At 40.3% G+C, this 25,608-nt stretch overlaps 3 protein-coding genes across 15 annotated transcripts; 1 reads left to right on the top strand and 2 right to left on the bottom strand.

Annotated features, from left to right (window-relative positions):
- Nucleotides 1-543: 543 nt before the first annotated feature.
- On the bottom strand, nucleotides 544-10,976 carry LOC309884722 (solute carrier family 2, facilitated glucose transporter member 11-like). 12 transcript variants are annotated; one of them, XM_082773948.1, is made up of 13 exons: nucleotides 10,482-10,976; nucleotides 9,975-10,350; nucleotides 9,588-9,720; nucleotides 8,716-8,814; nucleotides 6,766-6,890; nucleotides 6,124-6,253; nucleotides 4,759-4,907; nucleotides 4,418-4,605; nucleotides 3,758-3,868; nucleotides 3,546-3,647; nucleotides 2,416-2,491; nucleotides 1,737-1,864; nucleotides 544-763 (listed from the first exon to the last, which is right to left on the bottom strand). In XM_082773948.1, the coding sequence occupies exons 3-13, from the start codon at nucleotides 9,647-9,649 to the stop codon at nucleotides 560-562; spliced, it is 1,374 nt and encodes a 457-aa protein (XP_082630074.1). In that variant the 5' UTR covers nucleotides 9,650-9,720; nucleotides 9,975-10,350; nucleotides 10,482-10,976; the 3' UTR covers nucleotides 544-559. The 12 variants fall into 12 exon arrangements, with proteins under 12 accessions (XP_082630074.1, XP_082630064.1, XP_082630068.1 ...); XM_082773938.1 differs by lacking the exon at nucleotides 9,588-9,720 and adding an exon at nucleotides 7,863-8,023; XM_082773942.1 differs by lacking the exon at nucleotides 9,588-9,720 and adding an exon at nucleotides 7,863-8,023 and having other exon boundaries at nucleotides 9,975-10,347.
- Nucleotides 10,977-11,146: 170 nt separating this feature from the next.
- On the top strand, nucleotides 11,147-18,137 carry CCDC117 (coiled-coil domain containing 117). Of its 2 annotated transcripts, XM_082773950.1 has the most exons (5): nucleotides 11,147-11,646; nucleotides 12,368-12,418; nucleotides 12,795-13,028; nucleotides 14,460-14,597; nucleotides 15,119-18,137. In XM_082773950.1, exons 1-5 carry the CDS (start codon nucleotides 11,291-11,293, stop codon nucleotides 15,369-15,371), a joined length of 1,032 nt encoding a protein of 343 aa, XP_082630076.1. In that variant the 5' UTR covers nucleotides 11,147-11,290; the 3' UTR covers nucleotides 15,372-18,137. The 2 variants fall into 2 exon arrangements, with proteins under 2 accessions (XP_082630076.1, XP_082630077.1); XM_082773951.1 differs by lacking the exon at nucleotides 14,460-14,597.
- A 4,980-nt stretch (nucleotides 18,138-23,117) lies between these two features.
- On the bottom strand, nucleotides 23,118-25,608 carry XBP1 (X-box binding protein 1). The gene is made up of 5 exons (XM_082773953.1): nucleotides 25,351-25,608; nucleotides 25,185-25,281; nucleotides 24,976-25,104; nucleotides 24,211-24,374; nucleotides 23,118-23,442 (listed from the first exon to the last, which is right to left on the bottom strand). Exons 1-5 carry the CDS (start codon nucleotides 25,542-25,544, stop codon nucleotides 23,253-23,255), a joined length of 774 nt encoding a protein of 257 aa, XP_082630079.1. The 5' UTR covers nucleotides 25,545-25,608; the 3' UTR covers nucleotides 23,118-23,252.

The raw sequence follows: 25,608 nt of genomic DNA, 5'->3' as shown, positions 1-25,608 counted from the left end.
CTTTTTGCGGTTACAGCAGTATAACTGGAGGAGGAATCTCCTTAAATCTTTCAGAGAAGTTATTTAAATGAAAAACAGCAACTAAATACCTCAAGTTAATAAATTGACTAGAATTCTTCAAATATCTGTTTCACAGAAGTTCATGTTTGGGATTTAATGCCTCAGAATACTAGGTATGCTTTATTCAGTAAAGTATTAACATATGCTCGATAATTGAATTTGAAGTGAGGTTATTAGAAATAAAAGCTACTGATTTGTATTGCCTGTCTGACAAAGTCTGCTGGAGGCAGGAGGAGTGGAATTTATTTATCAACCTCCACCAGCATTTCTTACAACATCAAGTTGTAACTAAACATCGAGTCTTCGTATATAATGTTTTAATAGCACTTCATCAGTATCTGTCTTAACAGCATTTCAGAAAGATTAACTCACCTTTTAATTAAGCCTCCTCTAAATATACAGGAGGAAGTAATAAACTACTTGTTCATCGCTAATTTAGAGGACAGCATTCATAGTTCTCATTGAAGTAGTTTTATAACAGCTGTGGAATAACACAGATTTAAAATTCATCATGGAGTTGTCTTCTTTCATAAAGTTCTGTTTCCTTTTCTTTGTTTTTTCCTCCAAAATTAAGCTTGTGAAATTCCTTTTTGATTTCCAGAAAAGACTTGTTTTTTGTCTCAGGAATTACGAGGAAGATGAAAGCAGCAACTAAGGAGCACTCCAGTAAGAACACCAGAAAGCAATACTGCTTCAGTCCTTTCTGAAAATAAATTGTATTTATTTGATTGCAACATATTTCAAGTATGACCAGGGGTTGGAAAACAAAATGCTTTGTTTCCATTATTCCCTTACACTGCCACCCAGAGACTTAAACTGTTTAAACACGCATGTGTTACTGCATGCACAGAATTAGTGTGAAATAACATTATTTTTAAAATCAAACCATACACGATATGAATCGTGTATAATGTAATGGCAAGTCAGCATTCACTAAAATAAAAATTTCAATAATTTAGATATTTTAAGTTGGTAACATTTAGCTAATATTTTAGGTTCATAACATTTTTTATGAATGAAAATTTGTAGCGCCATATACGAAAAATAAATACCTCTTGTTCAGAAGCAGAGTTCTACCAAGAAGAAAAGATTATCCAGTTGAGATGGATACTCTGCTGCATGTTCTTCATGCATGTTTTGCTCTTAAGTGCTAAACCAAAATGTTAGTCTAGAAATAAAAGTCTATATGTTTTTTCCTAACAATTTTTCTGATCACAGAATTCTCTGTATGTAAGTTTAGTGAGCTCTCAAAGAAGATACAAACCATTAGCCCCAAGTACTGTTTCTACTCCAACGTAAAACCACAGGGAACTATCAAGAAATGTTTTATTTGAATCTCAGTATCTTCTTAATTTTTTCTAGTTTTGATACCTTCTGTTTTTTGTGGTTTTTTTTTTTGTGTGTGTGTTTGTTTTGTTTTTTTTTTAAATCCAAACCTCTCATGAATTCTTTCTATTTTAACTTAACACTTTAGATATTAACAAACAAAAATAAAACAATACCCTTAAGAGGGACTGAATCTAGTTAGGCTCAGATGAGGGTTTCTATTTATCTTATGTTTATATAAGTCGTATGTAAGGTTTCTTATGTTGTATAAGAAAAAGCAGTTTGATGGAACCTGAGAGAGGAGATAGTGGGAGGTTAGACAATTAGGAAAATGTGTTATGCAAACTTACCACTATAAAGGGAAAGAGCATTCCAATTGTGAAGAAACTAATCCAACTAATAGTCCCTCCTATCATGTAAGCAGCAGGACGTGAAGACTGTATAAATAATTCAGCTGTCAGGGTATTTGTTATGCCACCTGGGGGGGGAATGAGTTTCAGAAACAGCATGGGTTATTGTAAATATCTGCAGAGTACTTCTGATGCCAGACAAATTGAGTTGCTTTTCCATATACCAATAGTTGATCCCAATCTATTATTAAAAATGAATAAAATTAAGTATTCTTAACAGCACCTTTCTGAATCTACTGCCCACATAGTAAGCATTCTTCTAAGAATTAGTCCTTTTTCAGCACAACTGCCGAGGAGCAAGAATTCCTTTAAAAAGCATAACAGTTTTTTTTCCCTTGCTTCTTGTATGACTTGACTGAATTAATGGCCAGAACTAGGACTCCTGTCTCATGCGTAGCTGGCCCTGACAAGAATGCACTGTAAGCCTGTTTCAGGCTACATAGACTGAAACTATACCATTTTGATAAGACTGCCTCACTTGGATTCCTTAACCAGAGAGCATCAGCAGCCATACAGTAAATAGCTACTGCTTGGCTTACACAGCAGAGCTGCAGACATTTCTCTCTCCACCCTCCAAGACACAGTTCAGCACTTCAAAATATTCTTTACTGTGTGATACCTGGTCCCAACCCAAAGCTCAGTATGAAGGCAAATATAGATGTCATGCTCACATAAGGCACCCATGAGTACAATTCCTGAAACAGAAAAAAATGAAGTTTTAGTTTAAGTTTTGATAATCCATTTTAAAAAATGAGTTTAACAGTTACACATCTCTTAGCTATTTTATTTCAACTAAGACCCAGTCATTCATGGATGCTTAAGGCACTTAACACTACTGCTTCAGAGAAAGTCAGTATTGTTCACTTCAATTTTTACTAAGTTGTGTCTAGTACTTCTGTTGAGATTTATAATTAGTCCTCTAAGACTAAAAATGTACACAAATATAAAAAGTCACAATTATATATTGGTACTAGTTCCAACATTTTGTCAGTGTTTATTCTGGTACTTTATAATGATAACTCATAGGATCATTACTAAGCACTTTCATAGCATAAACAGATTTTTCTCATCACATTATGTATACATAAGTTCAACAACGTAGTAAAGAAATGGTAGGATCACTAAATACATGTATATGAAACTAGGTGTGTTAGATAGTCCAAACCTAAGCTTGAAATGTCATTATTCAAAAGCAAACCCAGAAATTTACAAAAGTTACAATAAAATGATTAAATCTAGGCCTCTGACTATAACCTGACTTTTTTTTTTTTTTTTTTTTTTTTTTTTCTGCCTGGCCTAGCAGCTTAATTTACTCCAACCTCAGAAATTACCACAGATGCTTCTTCTGTGGCCTACTTGCCAATGTGTGCAGCCCTTAACGGTACTCACACAATATTTTTATTTTGCTTTCCTGTTAAGTGAAGTGGACTCTGATGCTTAATATCATCACTATCTAGTATTTCATCCTAAAAGATAGAATAAACACTGTTTTGTCAATGCTTTTTTTTTTCCTCCTCAGCATTAAACTCAATTTCAGTTTTAAAACAAGTACAGGATCAAGTCTTGTCTGAGAGTTTTCTCTTACTTTATGGAAATACAGTGGGAGAATCAATCAAATCTTTCAACTGTCATTTTTTTACACTGATGCTTAAATCTATGCAGCTCTTATGTACCAGCTTCTTTTGAGCATCACAGATTTTCACTCACTTATAGTTATATCATGTAATATAAATGAGTCCTTCTTTACACCTGGTAAGTCAGAGAGAATGTTAAAACAATGCTCCAAAAGATCATAAGGAGGTATCCACCAATGATAAGATATCTTCTTCCCACATAGTCGATCAGTAAACCCTATGGGTAAGACATAATATTTTATTACTATACCAACCTCATATTTACCAAAGTTGTTCTTCAAGCATTGTTATTCGTTATGCTAGAAGGTAGAAGAAATTGGTACATACACAGGTGAGGGCTGTGAGACATTCACAAGCTCCAGTGCCAAGTGTCACATATGGGATTTTTTCTGCTGAGATCCCAGCTTGTTCAAAAATGTAAGTTGCATAGAAATAAATCTACAAAAGGAGGAAGAAAATAAAAAGGAATAAAAGAATTGAGCATTCCCAATAGATAAATTGTCAGTTGGAGACAAAGTCAAGTTCATACTAACATACTCCTGAATATATTTTATATTGTGACTTTTTAATATGATCTAAACAGCAAGAAGAACCTGATAAATTAGCATCTAGGTAAATATATTGCTATCATAAAAGTAAATATAATTATTCAACTTACTAAATATAATGTTGCATCATTCTTAAGCTACATGGCATGGGATAAGCTGATCCACCTTTATTTACTTTTTCAGAAGAATAAAGATGTAAACACAAAAATTAAGTCATTCTTCAAAGCAATTTACATACCAAAAACATGGAAATAATAATTTAAAAAAAAAAAAAAAAGAAATGTGCTTCAATTTAATAAACATGAATAAGATAGGTTTTCTCTCTCATTTATCCCATTTCTCTGAGATTCTCTACACGGGCCCCTCATTTTAAGAAAAGGCTGAAAAATAAATGGAAGTTAAATAATTGCTTAAGTTGTTTTTAAGTATGAAATCTTACAGCATTTATCCCACTGAGCTGCTGGCCCATAGTCATGACAATCACAGTAATGAGCTGCCATCTCACACTGCGATCAGTGAATAGTTGCCAGGGCTTCCTGGGTTTTTCCCCATCCAAGGCAAAACATTCCTGCTGTATGTCTTCCATCTCCCTTTGATACTGCAAAGAGCCATGAAATCGCTTCAAAGCTAAAAACAAAAAACAAACAAAAAAACATAGGCCAAAAGGTACTAGGCAATGTAACTATGCTGCGTTGATAAGAAGAAAAGGAAAATCTGAAACCCAGTATACTCATTGTACACTTTTGAAGATGCAGAGAAAGTATATACACTGTAAGTTACCTTTGGCACAGCTCAGCTCATCACCTCTGTCAATAAGAAGATATCTGGGACTTTCAGGAAACCATGGCAGGAATAAAAGTTGGGCAAATGCTGGAAAAGAGCTGCTGGATAGCAAAAGAGGCCAATACATTTCTCCACCTAGTAATTCCCTGGAAGAGGCGTGGAAAAAGAAGGAAAAAAAGGTAATTAGCTATTGATGACTCTTCAGAAGACTACTGAAAGCAAGATGTTTGTTCCCTGTAACTAATTACCTATGTCTTGTGAACCTCAAGAGAAGGAGGCTCAGAAAGTACTTTCCACCCACTCTGAAATTAGGTTTCACTTGGGAATAAATAAGCAACACTGCTTTACTGCTGCTTATTGCTGTGTTGGTTCCAAGCACTAGTTTCAGATTTGTTGTAGCAGCATTTTCTAGGGTTACAGGAACGTAAGAACTTAAGGACTTCACTTTAAGGTCAGAACCAACACTCCCGTTTGCTTTTGAAAATCATACAATAATTTGCCATAGAAGGGAATACACAAGGTCATCTGATCCCACTTCCTATTCAAAGTTGATTGAATTAGAAAGTGTATTTACATAGAAAGGAATCATTAAAATTGATAAAGTTAGAATCTGCAGGATGATGTGTTGTGGGCAATATGAACTTGTTAAAATAGAAAGTGTATTTCATTTTAAATATTGACCTTAGGTTATGCAGTCTAAAGTTTATATTCTACTTTATTCAAACCTAAAGTATCCAGCAAAATCAGTTAATTTAGAAGGTAGCAATAAAGACAAAAGGGAAAGGTTTAAGGGCTTTGGTAGACTGAAAGAGAGAAGAGAAAAAATAAGAATGTAGATAATATAAGAATGTAGCTGTTACTCAGGGTACTAGCTCTTAGGGCAGGGGAAAGCTTCTAGCAGACTTCATGAAAGAGGCTTTTCATCTTGAGGTTATGTAGTCTATTCCTGGAATTTTTCAAGAACCAACCGGATAAAGTCCCTAGCAACCTCATCTGATCTCACAAGGGACAAAAACAGCAGTTGTGCTACAATATAAAAATTAAGAGGCCCTCAACTTGTTCTCAAGGACTTGTTCTCAAGTCCTGTTGTATGAATTATTTTATACTTCTTTGTCACCAGCAAGAAACTGCAAAAATATGAACTTGGCCTAAATGTGCTTCTTTAACTGGTGCTGTTCTGTTTTGACTCACCTACACAGAGAATAATTCCCTGAGGAGATAAAAGCAGTTATCTTCCTACAGGTAGACGTTCTGTATGAAGTCATTCACTAATGCTACAATGAGTGTTTTGCGGGGAGCTGCAGGGAATTACAATTATTTAAATGTGAGTAATGCACAGTAGGCAGAAAAAAAAATTCTAACCTCAAACCAATTATTTGTCCTGTCAGAATCCCCCCAGTCAGAAAGATGGAACTACCCATGGCCATGCCACCTCTAAGATGTTTTGGGGCAACCTCCCCAATATACAGAGGTTGCACACAGATCCCAATACCTGCAAGTAAATGGAGAAACATTTTCCTATTAATAGATTGTACTTTTGTTGTTGTTTCCACAAAGCATATGCTATGCAGTGCATACCCTGGATTTATGTGCTCAAGAACATTTTGTTCCTTTACAATAGTCTGTTTATTGAATAATACTGAGCAGTCATTAATGAAACACCTTCTTATTCTAGCTTATTACAACCACACCAAAGATACGGTTCTCCATGCCTTTACAAACAGGTCATATCATGGTAGGTCAGCATTACAGCACTAGAGTCTTTTTAGTCTCTAGATTTTGCTTTGAAAAGAGTAACTGAACCAAAATGTGCAGAAAATTGGACTTATTTTTAATTTCTCTATGAACTGAACTGCCTTCAGATTCCATATTAAACAGAAAATTTTGATCATCATATCTACAAAGCAGTGTACAAAGATGTATTATAATACTTAAAGAATCACCAGTAACAATAAGTTATTATTCACTGTAGCTTATTGAAAGTAGGAATAGGAAATCATTTACCTGAATTTATACCAATCAAAAATCTTCCAACAATCAGTAACTCAAACAAACCAGTAGGAAAACTGATCCCCATTAAAATGGCAGCCAGTACTGCAATAATATTATTCATCAAAAGAGCTCCTTTCCTGAAGAGGAAAAAAACAATACAGAAATCAGCAATAATGGGTTTTTAAAAATATTTTACTTTTTGGCGATAGGGAAAAAAATGGACTTTGTAATGATGAAATATGATACAACTATTTACTCAAAAATAAAGTCTAAACATAAGGATAATTTATATCCTTATAAAGTTTATAAACATAATTTTCCTTATGAGGAAAAGCTGAGACCTGTGCCTGTTCAGCCTTGAGAAGACTTAGAGGGGATCTTATTAATGTTTACAAGTATCTTAAGTGTGGGCAACAGTGGGATTTGGCCAACCTCTTTTCAGTGGGGACAGGACAAGGGGCAATGGCTACAAAATGGAGCACAGGAAGTTCTGCACCAATATGCAACTTCTTCACGGTGAGGGTAACGGAGCACTGGACAGGCTGTCCAGGGAGGCTGTGGAGTCTCCTTCTCTGCAGATGTTCAAGGCCCATCTGGATGCCTACCTGGGCAACCTGCTCTAGGGAACCTGCTTTGGTAGGGGGGTTGGACCCAATGATCTCTGGAGGTCCATTCCAACCCCTGCAATTCTGTGATTCTGTGATAACACGAGACAGAAAGGCCTGACAAGGTAGGAGTCTGGTTTTGTCCATTCATGCTGCATCTATACGGAGTTTTTATGAAATGTTACAGAGTTCACAGCATGTCCTTACTATCAAATGTGTGCATGTGGAACCTGTGTTTTCATACAGTATTTCCATACTCTTTCTGAGATTTCAATAAATGTAATGGAAAAGACTGGACTGGAAAGCTTTCATTCTGGCTCATCTTTTAAGTCATGTTGGAACAAAATGGAAAACTCTGCTAGAAAGCTCTTTGAAGTGAAAAACATTTATAGTCACCTAATGTACATTGTTTCCCACTCCCACTTTCCACTGATTTCCTTTACATCCCAATGAAAAGGTAGGAAAAGAAAACATGCTCTGTGTCTGCCTGCCTATGTAACTCACCTGCCTAGCCGAATTGCCATGCTGCCTCCAATAAGGGCTCCACAAAGACCTCCAAGTGAAAATATAGAAGCAATGACAGACCAAAGAAAAGTCAACAAATCTGGACTTAATTCCATGTGATAACGACTAATCCAAGTTTCATTTAAGAACCTGTGAATATGCTGCAGCAGAAAGAAATGATGATACAAGCATAGCATTCTATGTATGCCCTTCTGCAACTCTGATTTTCTTCTTCCTTTCTTACAGTATTCACATGTCAAAATTTTGAAATGGTCATTGTACATGTTTGGTATCCTAAAATTTGCCTTTAGAAACTCTTAAACTGACACATATCTGTACTCAGAGGCTCCTGTTCTTAGTCAGCAAGCAAAGACTTCACAGATGAACAAACTTCCTGGACTCTCCCTCTATTTCTGGCATATTACATATTTCACAACCAGTGGGTGAAAATACTTATGATGGGTACTCAGGCCCTACAGATGCAACATTTTTGCCTAAGGTGGCCTTTCTCAGTAAGCTACCTTGTGATGGACTGCTGTAAGTATCCTTAGTATTCTGGCCTACATTAGTCACAGGTGTAACCGGAAAATGTTACTTATTTATCTTATTTATTCTGTTAATCCTTCTAAAGCAGATTTTAATAGAGCTATTTATATGGGATTTCTGGCACTTCTGTCTGACACAGAATACTTCTGATAGGAGGTATTCACAAATTCATATGAAACCCTTCTGGAAATCAGCAGGATCTTTCATACTGCTTTGGAACCCGGTGCCACCACAGTCAAAGTGCATTTGTCCTCTTGGTCCAGTTAGACAGGATACCTCCATTACTGCAAAACAGACAATATTTTACCTGGGTGGGTGCATTGATAATGGAAACATTATATCCATATTGAAAGGTCCCTCCAATTCCCACGGCGCAAACAGCCAGAAATAAGGTCCAGCTAGGAAACTAGAGAACAAGAGAGAATGTCAAGGATGAAAAGAGATAGACCCTTGAGCTCACATGCATATAATACCCAGGACAAAAATTGGTGAGGTAACCACATATTTTTTCAGGCTGTGAAAGTGTTTGGTTAGAAAATGACATAAGCTCTCAAATATCTGTAATAGGAAAAACATTTCACACTGACTTTGGCCATGATCACTAGCATTCTTCAGAGACACAACAAGTTTTCAGATTAGTTGTAGGATACACAACTGCTTCAGAACAGCAGCAGTTACTAACTGCGTGAATGCTTTTTGCACACGCCATGCTGCTCATGGTCTCTGTTTTTTACAAAAGAATTTTAGGACTGTGTGTTTGGTGTAAAAGAAACAATAACTCCAAATGAGAATTAACAAACTCACAATTTCTGTCTTGAAAAAAAAACAAGAAATAACATCATCCTGATTGAGAGCTACAAAAGCACAGTAGCACTGACAGTTTTAACAGCAACACAGGGATTTAATTCCTAACTCTGCCATTGACTCATTAGACCTGAACAAGCCACTCCACTTCCCTGCACCACAGGTTCCTGATCTGCTAAACAGCTGGTTATAACTTTTTGTGAAGAACTTCAAGCTCTACTCAGATGAATAATTAAAAATGATTTATATTTTACAATTACAATAAAGTATTCCTACTATATCATTGTATTGTAAGCATTAAAACAGTGAGAAGAGAGCACTGGGGGAGGGGGAGGAGAGAGAGAGACAGACACAAGCCCAGAATCATTAACATACATCATATGTTTTTGTAACACCTCCACTTTGTTCATGTCCAAAACAGTCTGCTCATCAGCCATCACAGATTGTGTCACATTGGAGTTTAAGCCCAGACTTCTTAGAGTATGGACAACAGCGTTATCAGTTCCACCTCATTTTAGAAATAGGCCACAAACAAAAAATGGTTTAACATTCAATATAAGAACATAAGAATCGGAAAACGTGCTTTTACAGCTTCTGTTTTATGACACAGTTTGCAGTCTAAGGACAATACAAAACTTCACAAGCCTAATCATGACCTAAAAATAAATGTGAAAATAAGAAAATGTTGCAATCATCAATCAATGTTAAAGCTAAAAACTTTCTGCAGGATCCATCTTCAGAGACCACGAACGTTCTGCTTACCTTGCTGCGCATGCTAGACCCTCTCAGTAGGGGCTGGTACTCCATTCTTACCATGGGCTGAATTAGATTTCCTTTGCAAAATTTTAATAAACTATACTACAGGAACAAAAGGTGCCAAAGAGATGAAGCTGTTATTGTACAAAAACGAAGAATTTTGGGTCCACCTCTAGCCAATGGGATTCTTCTCAACAGTCCACGACTTTCTTTAGATGGAAACGTCCAGCGCTCGCTAAGTCTTACGAAGCCACGACAGCAGTTAAGTAGCTCACAACAGCAAGTTTCCCGGTAATACATTTCATACCACTTTCAATTTCTTCAATTACATCGGAGCAGAAAGCATGCCCTTCAGTCACCAGTTAGCTACAGACTTCAGCTACTAAGGAAAATGACAGGCAGTTACCTTGTGCTTCCGCGTCATACCGCCTGCTGCTCGCAGCTACAGCCCCAGCTTCTTCCCCAAACCACACACCACGGAGCCGGCGAAAAGCCGCCGGCCGAGCTCCTCACCTGATCAGGATTTGGCTGCTCCAGGGGAGGCCCTCCCCGACCCGGCGGTTCTGGCTGCAGTCCGCGAACAACAGCGGCTCTGTCTCGAGGTGCCCTCGAGAGGCCGGGGCTTTACCGCTGCCGGGCAAGGAGGGCGCCTCCCGCACGCCCCCATCCCAGCAGCAGCTGGACTCGGGCGGCCGCCGCGCAGCCCCGCACCTCGCGCCCCTCGGCCGCCGCCCAGGACTACAGCTCCCGTAGTGCCGCGCGGCCGCCGCCCAGGACTACAGCTCCCATAGTGCCGCGCGGCCGCCGCCCAGGACTACAGCTCCCGTAGTGCCGCGCTCGCCTTCTCCGAGCGGGGCGAAAGGCCTGGAAAGGACTCGGCCTCTGGCGGTGCCGTCCGACTCCGAGAGCGGCGCGGCCCGGCCCGGCCCGGCGGTGAGCACGGCGCGGGCGGGCGAGCTCAGGCTCTTCCCTGCTGCTGCGGTGGGGCGCCCCACGGCCGCGGCCGAGGGCTGCCTGCAGTGCCGCTGGGCCGGGTCGCCCGCGCTGCCGCAGCGATCGCCCCGCTGCCGGCGCCCGCCCGCGTCCGGTCCCGTTCGGCCCCGTTCAGCGCGGGCCTGCGCGGGAGAGCTCCGGGCCGGGCCGGGCCGGCGCGAGCAGCGGGGACGGCCGCGGGCCGGAGCTCCGCGCGGCTCTCGCAGGGCGGGAGGCGGCGCCGGCCCCGGGCCCGCCTGAGGGGAGCCGCTCGCCGTGCGGCGGCACCGGTGCCGGGCCGGCCCCTCGCGGCCCGGCGGGGCTGACGTCCTCTGTCTGCTCGGCAGGAGATGGCAGCTCTGGGCAGATCCTGCCCGGGCATCCCTGCGGGGCCCGCCCTGGAGTTCCCCCAGGCGCTGGCCGCGGCCCCTGACCGCCACGGCCTGCCGGGAGTCGCGCGGGACGATTCGCAGCCCGGAGCTGCCGGCCGCGGGTACCTGCAGCCCCCCGCCGTGATGCTGGCGGGGAACAGGAGCGACGGCGCCGATGGCTGCGGCTCCTCCGGCGCGTGTTTGCAGAGCAGCTTTGACATTGCCGCTCTTGCTGCGCTTGGGAGTTACAACGAGAGCCTGACTGTCGCTCCGGTGGGCTCTTTCACAAACGCGGCACACCCGCGAGGCTTGCACCAGCAGCAGAGTCACAGCCAGTAAGTACCAACATCAACATCGTTACTGCGGGAACGGGGAAGGGAAAATGTTCCTTATTTGTACTGGCCTTGTGAAATAACCTGTCTTTCCAAGAGAGGTTCGAATTTATTTTCTTCCGGTATTGTATTGTTTGTACATTAGAACTGCGTTGGTTCTCCTACTGCCTTTAAGTTTCTTGGTGAAGGATGAAGGAACCTTCAAAAAAGAAAGAAATGTGATCGAATTTTCCTAGATCTTGATATGCTTTAAGCTCTTGTACTTCTTTTTTAAACTCACTCTTTCTAATATGTGAACACAAAATACTTGTATAAAGTCTTATTCTGTCATATTTTGTTGTTTGGTCACATTTAATTTGAGTCTGTCAACAATGTATTATTAGAGCCTGAAGCTGGTTCACATGCTAGTTTTGAAGCATTTGAATTTTAGCAAAAAGTGTTCTTGCCCCTTGGGGAAAAAGAAATAATATAAAGGAGAAATTATCAGGCATTCTGCTCAGAGAACTGAGCAATTACAGACCTCTTTGATTTTCTTTGGAACAAAAGTTGGTCCTTGTTGTCCAACCCTTCACTCCCTTCACAACTGGTGACATGTGGCAACTGTTGCTCTTACTGCTGTTCAAGCTGTGCGTGAAGTTTGAAAAGGGAGGAAAATATTGCTTGAAAATCTATGTCATTGGAAGATAGAATTGCAAGCCAAAAACCATTTCTCTCTGTTTTACAGTGTCACTGTTCGAGGTGGAAAGAAGCATAAGCTAGAAGAAGAGGCAGAAGGGTAAATTAAATTTGTCTTTAATAGCCTGAGAAATCTTATAAGAATTTCCTTTTTATTTTCAATAAAGATTTGAGCACATCTCATCTACAGGATACGTAGGAAAGGAGCATCTTCCATTGTTTCAATTTGGAACTCTTCCCCTGAATTGCACATGAGCAAGCCCAAATCCATTTCAGCTACCTAATTAACTGAGTAGTACTGATTTTTCTTGCGTGGGTACCCATGTTTTAATAAGAGCAATGTTGTCTTGTTTTGTGGAGGTTGTATTTCCATAGTTAGTCAAATCTGGTGAAACACACGTTACTTTCTATAACATATTTTTGTGTAGAATACAACATTTCTCTTTTGTCAATTGTAAACTTATTTTGTTTCCTAGTTGTCCTGTGAAGAAGAAGAGACTGACAGGAACCAAAAATTGCCCTTTGAATCCCAACACTGAAGAATGGATTCTCTGTGCAGGTCAGCAGGCAGCTGGGGAGGTAGCAAGTCGGTATGGTGGCAGCCGTCCTGAAACTGCCATGTTAGAAATTCCCTGTGAAGAAATGGATCAGACAATGGGGGAACAGCAATGCGAGGTTGCTCGCAGGAAGCTTCAGGAAATTGAGGACAGGTAAATGCAGGGATTGAGTAGACTGGCTTTGCTGAGCTTTCCCTTTTTGGTGGGCAGTAAGGGGTAAAACTAGCATTTAGCAGTGTGGTAACACTACTGTAAGTCTGAGATCAACTTTGTGTGCAAGTGGTTTCTTTGTAGGCTACCTATGTTTTTATGAGTGTTGGGGCTGCTATTATGATCTGAACTTGAGGATGCAAGAGATGCTGAATAAATATGCTCTTCAAAATAATCATGCAGCATCAATGTACCATAATGGGTTCTTACACTCTTTTGTGAGTATCCAGAGCTCTAATTCTAACCCATGTTATATAGTCTGACTTGAGCTCAGCTTTTTTTCAACCAATTGCAGCTTGTTCTGCAATTAATTCTTCTAAACGCTCAGGACAGATGTGAATTTGTTAGTGTACAAATTAGCATGAATCAGAGATCTCTCTCTGCACATATGCACTAAGACTGAGGTTCATCTTGCTATTAAATATCAGGTGGCTTGATATTGGGATGGCAGGGTGGCCACGGGCAGATTTTTACAGTCATTTAATAAACATATTGTGCATTCTTGTATTTGAAAGGTTTTCCAGCATGTTGTGTATATATCAGTTGACTGCAGTTGTGCTATTATTCCAGAATACTCTTAAAAAAAAAAAAAAAAAAAAAAACCCACACTGCAGACAGTTGTTAGAAAAGTCAAAATTAAAAAAAAAAAAAAAAAGATTTTTTTAGATGATTACTCAATTGATGATGCACGAAGAGATGCATTTCTCATAGGCAAATAAAAGTAACAATGTTTTTTCTTTGTGATCTGGCTACACCTGCATTACAAAGTCTGCTTTAGAACTCTCAGAGGACTGTTCCCCCTCCTTCCCAGCTACCCTACTAAATTCTCTATAAAAGGTTTATCAAAAACAAAGGAGGTGCCTCCAATTTGTTCTAAATGCTTTAACTTTTTATGCTCTTAATCAGAGACACTGATGCCAAATCTTTAAAGATAAGAACTATATTCATTAGCTTTTAAATAACTCTGAGTTGACATCTGAAGAATTAAGCTGGTGAAGTTACTACGTAACTGAGACTCACTTTTGTAATATGACTGAATTTTACACTTTCCCGGAAGTGAATTTGTGGTATTTTATTTTTTTCTTCTCAGTGTATGTGTGCATTGTGCACTGCTGGACCATGCAAAGATAACAAAGCTAGCTTAGGTACCAGAAGTGGCATAGCTGCTCAAGTGGCTTCTATGGTAACAGTCATTCTTAGGGTATATTGGCCCAAGAGAGACTCATGTTAACATGGCCCCGCTGCTTCTGGTACCCAGCCTAGGTCAGCTATCTACACTGTATAGTGCAGTGCACGTAGATAGAACTGCAGTGGATGTGCCTGTTAACAGTATGCTCAATAGTGTTTATTTCCCTCTTCCCCCTCCATTCCTAGGATAATTGATGAAGATGAGGAAGTTCATGCTGATGGAAATGTTAGCAATCTGCCCACTCTTATCCTGTCAGATACCCTTAAAAAAGGGATGAAGAGGGATTTTGGTGAAGTCCTGACAAAGAAAATAATAGAGTCTATGTAAGTTCTGGAGGAAATCATGGTGCTATGTAGCTAATACATGCAAATGAAATGAGAGGCCTGGTCTTGTGTTTGTGGAGATGTCCTTAATTACTGCATGATGCAGCCAACATTGTGTAGCAGACCATTCATCTGGTCAAAAATAGGAAAAACTATCCTAATGTGAAACAAAATGAGTGTAACTATAGTGGTCATCAAGCTGTGTTTTGTACTCCTCATTTGTACAGAATGAAACATGTTGAATAAACAACTATATCCTCATTTTTATATATGCGGGTTTCCAAAAGAAGAAGGTCCTGAAGTGTGACCAACAATACTCATCAAATTTTGTGTGAAAGAAAACGCGTGGTTAGAACTAGAAGTAATGGAACTAGTTAAGGAAGAGGAAATTTAATAGTTGGTATATGCATTTTGGAATATAGTTCCAGGCTAGCACGAAGGATGAAGATATTCACTGGTCTTCTGCATTTAGCAGTTGTGATTGGAGAACTGTAATTTAACTGGCACTCCATCCCTTCTAGGAGCCGTCCTTCTATGGAGCTGGTGCTTTGGAAACCTCTTCCTGAATTTCTCACAGATAAACTGAAGCCTGTTTCTGTTAAGAACTTGAGGCAGCAGAGTACAGAAGGGTGTCAAGCAAAGCAGTTAACACCAAGAGCTGCTTTTGACCCACAGACTGAAATATTCCCTGAATCACAACAGACTGTCGTGTCTCCAGATATGTATACTAGTTTGGGAATCTCTGGGTGTGCAGAAGAAGAAATGGAGTTGTAGATGCAAGACTGTAGACTGGAAGTGGTGAACTTCTGCTGTTTTTTGTTGCTGTTTTTTTGATTCTCTCTTTCCTTCTGGTTTGATGTGTGAATCTGACTTTTTATTATTATTATTTTTCCTAGTAACAATCGTAAGAACATGGGTTGGCCAGACACAACTTCAGGAAACTTTTAAAAAAAAAAAAAAAAGAAAAAGAAAAAAAAAGATTGCTCTGTTAAATATTCTAATTTTTACTGAGAAAGCAACTCAAATACCTTTGGAACAAGAAAGCAGCTTTCCATCTTTGTTAATGGTGAAATGTCCTCTTAGTAGTCCTTGGTCAGGTATAAAATCCAAATACTGAATGTTATGGTGGCTCAAGCCACACTTTTTCACTTACTGAGCCACTAAGACTGGTGCATATACTGTGCTTGGTCAGTTAGTTTCAGTAAAATCACAAAAAGGTATTGAAAGGAAGGAATAATTTTGAGTTTAGTCAGAGACAGAAATGTAATCCCAATAGAAATACAGCTTTTCACACAATGGCCGTTTCATCTGCAGCTGGTTTGCACTTGATGTAAACTCAAGTATTGAAATGATGCATTCTGTAATATGGTAGGGAAGGAATGTTATAGCTGAGCATAAGCCTCTTGCTTTGTAGAAAGTAAAACTGGCTACTAACTTGATACTACAAGTTATCTACTAACTTTAGTCCTCTTTGGTTCATTGGCTCGTGAATAGTTTGTTTTTTTGATGACCCTCCTCCCCAGATGGTGCGAAGTCTAGGGAAAAGTGGTTCTCAGCCAACTGATTCATATTTTATATTGTGATGTGATTCTTTGTGTACATTGAGTTGGAAAGTCAGTTGAAGACAGCATAACTCTTCATTAAATAAATGGCATCCTTTAATTTTTATAAAAATAAGTAAATTGGATAATAGCTGATTTTCTGGGGTAAAGAGAGTCAAATGCTGAATGTCATGTACAACTAAGTCCCAAACTTTAAGTGGGACTGCTGATATTGGTGGCAAACTAAAAAGACATTTGTCTTTTGCCTGTGGAAACCTATATTTACAGTCTAAACTACAACATGCCATTAACATGATGCCACATAGTTTATACAGAAGTATGCCAAAAGAATTTTGTACCCTGCTTAGTGTTAAGAAAAAGAATCCTCAATGAGTTATTGCTTGTACTTTTTCTCAGTGCACACTACTTCTTTTAAGCTTAAACAAGGCAGAGATCTTATCTTCTGGTCTGAAGTCCCAGACCTTTTGCAGAGACACCTCAATTGAGGCTTTTCTTAGGAAATCCCTTTCCAAGTAATAGGTTCTATTGAGTCATGGCATCCTAGTCTGTATTTGACATCCTGCTAACATAAAGGAGCCAAGTACACAGGCCTCTCAGTATTGCAGCTGTTTGCGTAAGAAAAACTGTTCTTCCTTTGCACAGCTAATTGATAATCTTTGATTTTTTTTAATGGTTAACCCATTGTTGATAGTTTAAAATCAAGTTTGTCTTCTGCAGTCATTCTTCTCTTTTAGATCAGAGAAGCTTTCTTTGAAGGATATCTCTTTGTTATATCCTGTGTATATCTTGCTGTTCTTGTTGAAGGTTGAGTGAAATTTGCTGTCTCTTGCTAAAATATTTCAGAGCTTCACTAAAAACATTCCAACATTTGAATAGGTATTATTCTGAAAACTTTTGTATAGCTACCATTCTGGAACTTTGGAGAATGCGTGCAGATCCTTCTTGTCTTATTTTATTTCAGTCTGCTATAAATCTCTTGCATGAACTGTGTAAAATTTCTCATTTATTATTAAACTGATGAACTTGCTTAAAATCTACAGCCTTTGACATGCTACATTGCTTGAGTATAAAGTAAAGCAATGCAGTTTGGGGAAGGCTGTAGTTATTGCAGGTAGAAAATGTGGTGCCTCTAAATAAATATCAATTTTTAAGCTTGTAGGATTATCGTGAAAGTTCAAGGTTGGGACTGTTTTGGCTGATAGCTCTGATCCTAAATAAGCTGAAAAGAAAGGATAAAAAAAAAAGTGATGAAACCATCTCAGCAATACATGGCACAAGGTGTAGAAAAATCTGGGAAGTCTAAATATGTCAAATCTAGACAGTTTCTTCCCTCTTAAAATACTGAATGACAAGTTGCCCAGAAAATTTGCAGGAGAACAAATGTACATAGATGGCTTTTAAACATGCTTTTTTTTTCCTGCTATGTTTGTATCAAAGGTTAGCTTTTAGACATGTATTTCCTCTTTAATCCCTTGATGTCAGTAAAGTATCACCGAGCCCTGTTAATCTGATATCTGAAACAATATAGTGGACTACTGAGGAAGACCATGAGATGGGGGAAAAAATGTGTCTAAGAAACTTGGTATAAAAGATTTTTTTTAATAATTAATTTATGCCACTATTAGGAGACAACATGGCTGAATCCTTAAACTGATGGAGAAGAGTACGGGTAACGGAGGACCCATAGTTGTCTAGGAGGACCGAGCAAAATTCTTGCTTTAGCAATCAGCTGGAGAGAGTGAGAGAGGACAAGCTAGTGGGTGTTTTCAAACTTTTGTATTTGTAACAGTTTGATTTGGTTTTGACTTCCCTAAAATATATCTATTAATTCTGTTTACAAGCAGGATAGCAAACGTGATGCAGTATTAGGAAAAAACTTTATTTTGAAATATAGAAAAACTGATTCTGGTCTGTCTTCTCTTGGGGCCAAATCACCCTTTTTATGTGAGTTTTCAATAAATTTTCTAAAATATTTTTAGATGGCTGTGCTTCATTCTTAATGGAAGTGAAAACAAAACTTGTGAATGTATGTCCATCCTTTACTTGGAAGGTAAGATCATATTTTGGACTAAAAAGATTTTTAGTTTAATCATGTTCCCATAAGCATGTAACTTTTTTTCCTCCACCGTGTTCTGCATGGCAGAATAAACCTGAAGCTGACAGAAAAGGGCAGTGAATCTGTCATGATCCAAACATGTCTGACAAAACAAAGGGTTACCTTTGGTAAAAGGTGTTGCTATTGCTTGTATTTTCAGATTTTTTATTTTACTTCAGAGTGCCTAGCTTGGTTATTTCTGTATAAAATCAAGAAATGTTGGAGTGTGGAGTATTTTTATAATTACTTTATTGGTAGGCAACACCGCTCTTAATGTCTATTTAATAATTTTTCAAGCAGTTTGAATGACCAAGTTGCTTGATTAAACCAGTATTACCTTTGCTTTCAAAATGAGAAAACTAGCATGTCAGTTTTACTCAAAACAACCAGAGTTTTCCAAGCTGTGTCAAATAATGAGTGATTTAAAGTGTATGAATTGAATTTCAATTGAATTTAAATTAGTCAATTCAATGGATATAGTCAAGGCTTAAATAATTCTCCAGTGCAGAGTAGGAGGCAAAAAAAGTAGTTTAAAACCAAACACATTTAAGATTGCGTAGAGCTTGCCTAGTTGCATCAGTTTCCCTGTGGATGTGGCTGTGAAATTGTAGACTGGAGTTGTATCACAGTTATGGGGCCAGCCCTGTGAAGATGGAAATAATATACTTGGCATGGATTTGGAACTGAACTTGTATTTGTGCCAGAGCTTGTGTCTTGTATCAATGAGCCATGGCAGATGTGTGGTTTCTATTGCAGATCATATATTTAATCAACTGTGCATGTAACAACATACGCGTGAACTGCTAGGCCTAGATCCACACTTGCTGTGATGCAGGTAGACACTACAAAACAGCTTAGAGCAGAAAGTAGGCATGTTAAAGAAGCATACTGCAAAGATGAAGTCTGTCCCATGACACACGTATTACTCTTACCTCTCCTGCCCCAGCTTAGCTTGGGTTTACTTTTAACTTCTCTCTCATCTACTGTCAGATCTCAAATGAAGACCCTCTGCTACCAATTTAAATTCTCTCACTTTTATCTGTGGCTGTTGATGTACTATATAAAAATCCCATGGTGCCCTGGTATTACTTAAGACTTCAGTCTAGTAAAAAGTATGAACGCGAGTAGGACTTCTGAATTCTATTTGGCTCCCAAATGCCCAACAAGAAATATCTGTGTGCTATTATTGAGATCACTCTCCCTAAATATTAGCAGCTTGTATTAGAACCTACGCTGCCAGTAAGTCTTGATAAAGTATGCCATGAGATATCTGCAGCTTTTATAGCTGCAGATATTAAAAAAAAAAAAAAAAAGCACCAGAAGGATACAAATACTTCATCAAACTCTTCTGTGTGCTGTGTTTAACAAGGTTTGGGTGGAAACATCCTAAACAGAGTCCATTTCCAAATATCATGATAATGTGACCATAGAGAACTTCACATTTTCTTAGATCTTAATGTTGCTCTTCAAGCCATAACATGTTTTCATCTTTGAGGTAAGTTAAATGATACACCAGTGAAAATGGGCAGTATGTATCCATGTCACTGGGTAGCAGTGTTACTGCTGTTTTACTTGGTAAATCACACCTGGAACATTGCAGAGTAACCAAGTTGAAGCACTTTTCAAAAGTGCATGTTGAAGACTATCTCCCTTCATTCATTTTGAACTCCCTTTACAGTTCATCCCATCCATGCTCACACATAGTGCTTCACTGGCTGAACAACACAGGTCTAACTCCAGAAACAGACCAGGACAGTGGTTATAGGCACCTATGATAGATTGTTGGGTAGAAGTGCTATGTCATGCATGCAGTTTTAGAAGGCTGAGCGGTGGCAAAATGACACATTAAAAACCTTTCTGAGTGCCCTGTTGCAGGACAGATGAGAGGGAAAGAGATACAGCACAGGTGAAGTGTTCCAGTGCCTTCATCGCAGTGTTTCAGGCTATAGAGTTTAAGTGCTTTTCCTGCCTGCTAGGGCAGTAACCAAATACAAGAATAATTTCCACTGTAGCGTAGCAGATGCAGGTACCTTTCTACTCCATATAATTCACCCCAGCCACTCTTAATCCCTTTGTCTAATTCTATCTGTAGTTGCACAAGGATGAGTCTGAGAATTGCAGTATTCTTGTTCAAAGTGATGATTAGCAGCTGCTTCAATTAAGGTGGGGAAAAAAAAAAAAAAAAAAAACATTTACACCATCACTGCTTCCTTCCTCTGCTGTGGTAGCAGCCTTTGCTTCAAAGACACTGGGCTGCCCTAGGACAGGCTCTGAAGTTTACAGGAAACCTAAAAAGCATATCCGTGCAGCCAAACTATGCTCAAAAATGCTGGTTCAAATCACCAGTTTAATAAATCAAATCAATTTAAAAATCTCAAAGGTATCAGTACTGAGCTTTCTAGTACCACTAACTTTTTTTTTTTTTTGGGGGGGGGGGGGGGGGGGGGTTAGGACGGGGAAGCAAAGGCCTTACTTTCAGTAGCTATTAAAATGGCTATCAGTTTAAGTGCTTATTATAGCTACAACATCCTCTCCAGGTGCACAGAAAAAGCAGTTCAAGTGGTAAGAATCATGAGTGAAACCAGAATGAGAAAAATCAGTAATAACCTGGGTATCTTAAGGAAAATAGTGTCTTATCAAAAAACAAAACAAAACACTTCAATCTACATTTGGGATCAACTCCTAGGAAAAAAAAAAAAATGAAAACCTCATACAGGAATAATCAATACTAAGTCTACATTAGATGTCTCAGACAACAAACTCACAAGAACACACACATTGCCTGAAAGTAATGCAGCACTGAACAGAAACACTGCTATGTCATCACTATGCTTAGTCTTTAATGTGCTACCCTTTAAAGGCCAGATGTCTGAAAACAGAATATACAGCCACAAACCAGTGGGATGGGCTGCACATCTCTGGTGCGCTAACCTCAACCTTTCTATAGCCCTGAGGAAGGTATGTGAAAATCTCAGTCCTTTTCCAGGCATTATTTCAAGTACTGTATACTTACACTATGAACTGTTTTGGACTTCTCAGCTAGAAACCTTAGAGCTGAGTTTTAAAGAGGTGAGAAACTTTTTCCTTGCTTGTCCAAAACATTATTTTTTAATTCTTTTTGCCTTTTTTTTTTTGAATTTATTAATTAGCATTATTGGAACTTCATATTAATTTTGTATTACTTTTGTCATCCTCATTTAACTGCTTGCTTTTCAGATTTGCAACATGCATTATGTACTAAGGGTCCTCTTGCAGTCACCCCATTTTCCAGTGTGAAAGTATAATAAGCTGTTTTCAGACTACCACAAATTTATTTTTTAAATCCAAGTTTGTTTTGCAGTTACTTTTTACTACTATCCAGTATTCAGACAGGGTATTTTATTAAAAAGTAAGTTACTTAAGTTTGTAAAACAAAGTCCTGTCGCCTTAAACATTAGTAACCCAATGCTCCTCCTTACCTCCCATAAGCTATTTCTGTCCAAATAGAATGCAAGACATGCAACAGAACTGAAAACAAGAACAGTTGTACAAACACCTGGAACAGCTCTTACTTGGGATACAACATCACAGTTTCTTCCCTATCAGTCCAATTCAAGTTTTTTTTTTTCTATACTGTGCCATTGCAACAAGTGGCTGAGAACAACAAAAACTACGTAGTCATACTGTTATATGTGAAATTAGCTCCTACAAAGTTGATTTTTGTTTCAGGAATTCCTGTGATAATGCAGAATCTATACCTTTTTTACCTTGTCTCGCTACTTCATGAGTACTAAACATGCGACTTGAAAAGCACTGACCTTCACTCAGCCTAGAGTATTCTGTACAACAAAAGTTACCAAGAGGAAGGAATTAGTTTTATTCAGACATCAAGCTACTGCCACTTGCATTCCCTATTATGGCTGCAGATTTTGCTCTATAGCATCTCTGGCCACCCTACAAACCTATCTATACTGAACAGCTTGCAACATCACGTGCTCCAAGACATGACAAAGGCTGCTAAAGCACTCAGCTACATGCACCACAGTAGTACCACTGGATCAGTAGGTGCATCAAGGCAGCAGAAGACCAGCCACTGAAAGGTCTAACTTCCAGAAATTTCGGTAGAGTTTCAGACTTCAGCAGGTACAGACACTCTCCCCTCCCCATTGAGATACAAGACAAGAAGTGAGCTGCATTGCACTTTAATTGCACCAATACAGTTAAATATTAAAATGGAGAAAGCAACTCTACATAGCAAATGGAAAACAAGCATTTACACAGTAAGTCCATAAGATGTACAGACTCTAGTTTTAACCCAGCTGTCTATACATGAAGAGACCATTAAAGCTTTCAGCATTAAAGAAAATGAATATTTTGATTTTCAGGTTCAGCCAAATTGCCAAGTTACTGAGAAAACAACTTCTCTCATAAGCCAACACTGGGTGAGGGGGTCAACAGACACAGGGGCAACACCCTAGTTTTTTTTTTTTCTTCATACAAGTAGAAATACATTGGCTATCACCCCACCTACCAGCATTCTTAGGTAGAAATGATAATTTTTCTGTATACACTTGATTTCCCACACATGCCCCTCAAAGGGCATATCCTGTTACCCTGCCAAAATAGTTAATCAGGGAGAGTTAACACTGAGTTAGACACTGATCAGCTGGGGAAATAGTTCATTTGCAAAGCTATCCTCCCAGGCATGGTCAGTATCAAGTGGAGAGGACATGTCACTGAAAGGTGACAGGGATCCTTCATATCCTGAGTCACTACCAGCATCCAACAGATTGCTTGAGGCTGCAAGGCTACAAGGAGAGGGAAGCAGATGAGAGATGCCCAGTTCTGGCATGAAGCTGTCTACGGGTTCCTCTTTCACAGACACTGGGATCTCAGCAAAAGCTTTGTCTTCAGATGGAGAGAGAGATACTTCCTCAATTTTCACTAGCATATTGGTTTGGTTGCTCATTTTAACAGGAATCTCCAATATTAAGGGCTTTGTGTATACATGATCAAACCTTATGAGTTCATTAATGGCCTCCAGCTTAGCTGATGGGGACCCCAAAGAGGGAGAGGGGGGGGTCGGTATGGAATTTGTTTCTCCACAGATCTCTTCCTCCAGCTTTTCCAGGCATGCTGATTCTGAATCAGCACATTTGAGAAACATCTCTGGGTCCAGACTGTCCAGAAAGCCCAACAGGAGATCAGACTGCAGAATAAAACACTGGTTTAGAAAGACAGCCTACAACTATTACAGGAAAACATCTGTTGCAGCATCAGTTCACCCTCACCTGGAAGTTAAAATATGCTAACATCACAGAATTAGGAGTTTTACCAAGCACACCACTTATCAGAACAGAAAATTACTTATTGTTCAGAACTTCTGTCCATTAGTTCTCTTGTAAGGGTACTAGAGATTTGTCAAACTCTGGATTAGATGTTCAATCTCTACTAGAAGCTCCTCAAAATCTTGGACCTATTGTATAAAAACACCATAGAATCCGCCAAGTCCACAGAGCAAGTACCAGAACCAGATGCAGGCAGATATGCCCGTGACTAAAAGCTGTGTAACCTTCCTGTCTTTAAGTTTCTAAAAGAGATTCACATTGGACAGTCTTTAAGTTCCAACAACCTTGTTAAATATCAGACATAAAGAAAATAATTATATGTTTTCAGCAACAGTAAAAGCACAGTATGCAGTTTGTATTTGCATGCTTTGCTGTAAGAACTAAGAGGCTATTCTGTGCAATATTATCTCACATTACAAAAGCCAGACTTGTTCAAGTTGCATTAACTTGTCTTGTACTCACAGGATCCCTAGCTGTCTTGAGCCCCAGGTATAATATTCCAAAGCTTAAAAAACAAGCTAACTGTGGAAAGTCATCAAGAAACTCTACATCAAGAAGTTCTCAACTGAGTCTTAAATCCACAGTGGTTCTGAATTTCATGGGCATTTAGGACAGAAGCAGATGCTTACCTCAGAATCTGAAGAGTCACTGCCATCAGAATCCATGTGGAATTTGTCAGAAATGGTGACTGCTGGGCCTGCACCTGCTGCAGAGGAACACGTAGTCTGAGTGCTGCGGACTCAGCGGACCCGGTCACCAACCCGATCTCATCCACTTGTGATTCCATCACGACCTGGACCAAAGAAAAAGCTTTGTCAGTCATCACATATGTTCTGGCAGACAATACAGCATCCTGAAGACCATTCTCTCTCTGCAAAGGCTTCCCCCATTAGTCTCTCCTTGCTTATACAGTAGCAGCCTGAAGCGATGAGGCCGCTTGCAAAAGTGACACAAACTTCTATACCTCTGCAAATCCACCTTGTTCACCACTTTTAATAGAGAGCTCAGCCTCTCACTATCTCCCCTGTTCTTCTGAGACAGCCACACATGACTAAGAATTCTTATTTCGCTTCCACAGCATAGTATAGAAATGCAGGTGACATAAAACAGCTTGGGACTAATGAGCTCACTATCTCCCACACTACCAATGGTGCTCGCTTAAGACTCGACAACTACTCAACCTGTGGGAAAGCCTCCTCTCGGAAGACAAGAGTATTTCTGGCACACAAAGCATGCTCTCTTCAGAGCATACCTGTTTCAGCCTGGAGACTCTCAACACTGGGATTATTGCTCCCTGGCATTACCGCACAGTTGCCTCCTAGAGCACAGCGACTCTTAACAGGCTCTGCCAAGAAACAGCACAAGACTGCCACCAAGAACACCGCAGTGCTCACCTTGGACTCGCTTTCTTTCTCTGTTTTCAGAACATCCAAACCCAGGCGGCAGCGGAGCTCCTGGTTCTCCAGGGAAAGGCTGCACGTCTTCTCCCGCAGGAGCTGGTTCTCCAGCAGCAGCTTCTGGTTCTGCAGAGAGCCGCGCAGGCAGGGGGGTCGCAGCAGGTGCCGCCGCAGCCACCCTCCCGCGGGGCCGCCGAGCTCCTTACCTCCTCCTCCAGCTCCACCACCTGCTGCTCCAGCTCCGTCATCCGCGCTTTCTTCCTGTCCCGGGCGCTCTGGGCCGCCACGCGGTTTTTCAGCTTCCTGCGGGGCACCGCGGCCGTCAGCACCAGCGGCCGCCCCGCCGCGCCGCGCCGCCGGCCCCCCACTCACCTGCGCAGCGCCTTCTCCTCCGGGCTCAGATGGGTGAGCCGCTGCCGCTTGCGGGCCGGCTGCGGAGCCCCCGGGGGGCTCGGGGCCGCTCCTGCCGGCAGGACGACGGAAAGGCGCCGGCCGGCGGCGGGCTCGGCCGCCTCGCCGGGGATGAGGAGCAGGCGCGGGGCCGCGGCCCCGGGGAGCGCTGCCATGGCCGGCGCAGGAGAGAACGGCCCGGGCCCGGCGCGCGCACGGCGCTCTGCGGGCGCCGCCGCC

This window comes from Aythya marila (genome assembly GCF_965140915.1).
Source record: "Aythya marila genome assembly, chromosome: 17".
NCBI classification, from domain to species: Eukaryota; Metazoa; Chordata; class Aves; order Anseriformes; family Anatidae; genus Aythya; species Aythya marila.
This window is presented reverse-complemented; position numbering and strand designations above follow the sequence as displayed.

Bases quoted from the DNA above. Each gene is read 5' to 3' on its own strand.
- CCDC117 (XM_082773950.1), top strand. From the start codon at position 11,291: ATGGCAGCTCTGGGCAGATCCTGCCCGGGCATCCCTGCGGGGCCCGCC. The intron at 11,647-12,367 runs GTAAGTACCAAC...TCTGTTTTACAG, and splicing joins CAGCAGCAGAGTCACAGCCA to TGTCACTGTTCGAGGTGGAA. The intron at 12,419-12,794 runs GTAAATTAAATT...TTTGTTTCCTAG, and splicing joins CTAGAAGAAGAGGCAGAAGG to TTGTCCTGTGAAGAAGAAGA.
- LOC309884722 (XM_082773938.1), bottom strand. From the start codon at position 10,028: ATGGTAAGAATGGAGTACCAGCCCCTACTGAGAGGGTCTAGCATGCGC. The intron at 8,815-9,974 runs GTAAGCAGAACG...CTTGTTCTCTAG, and splicing joins GGTCTAGCATGCGCAGCAAG to TTTCCTAGCTGGACCTTATT. The intron at 8,024-8,715 runs GTAAAATATTGT...TTTCTGCTGCAG, and splicing joins TTATCAATGCACCCACCCAG to CATATTCACAGGTTCTTAAA.
- XBP1 (XM_082773953.1), bottom strand. From the start codon at position 25,544: ATGGCAGCGCTCCCCGGGGCCGCGGCCCCGCGCCTGCTCCTCATCCCC. The intron at 25,105-25,184 runs GTAAGGAGCTCG...GGCTCTCTGCAG, and splicing joins TGGTGGAGCTGGAGGAGGAG to AACCAGAAGCTGCTGCTGGA. The intron at 24,375-24,975 runs GTGAGCACTGCG...TCTTTGGTCCAG, and splicing joins AGAAAGAAAGCGAGTCCAAG to GTCGTGATGGAATCACAAGT.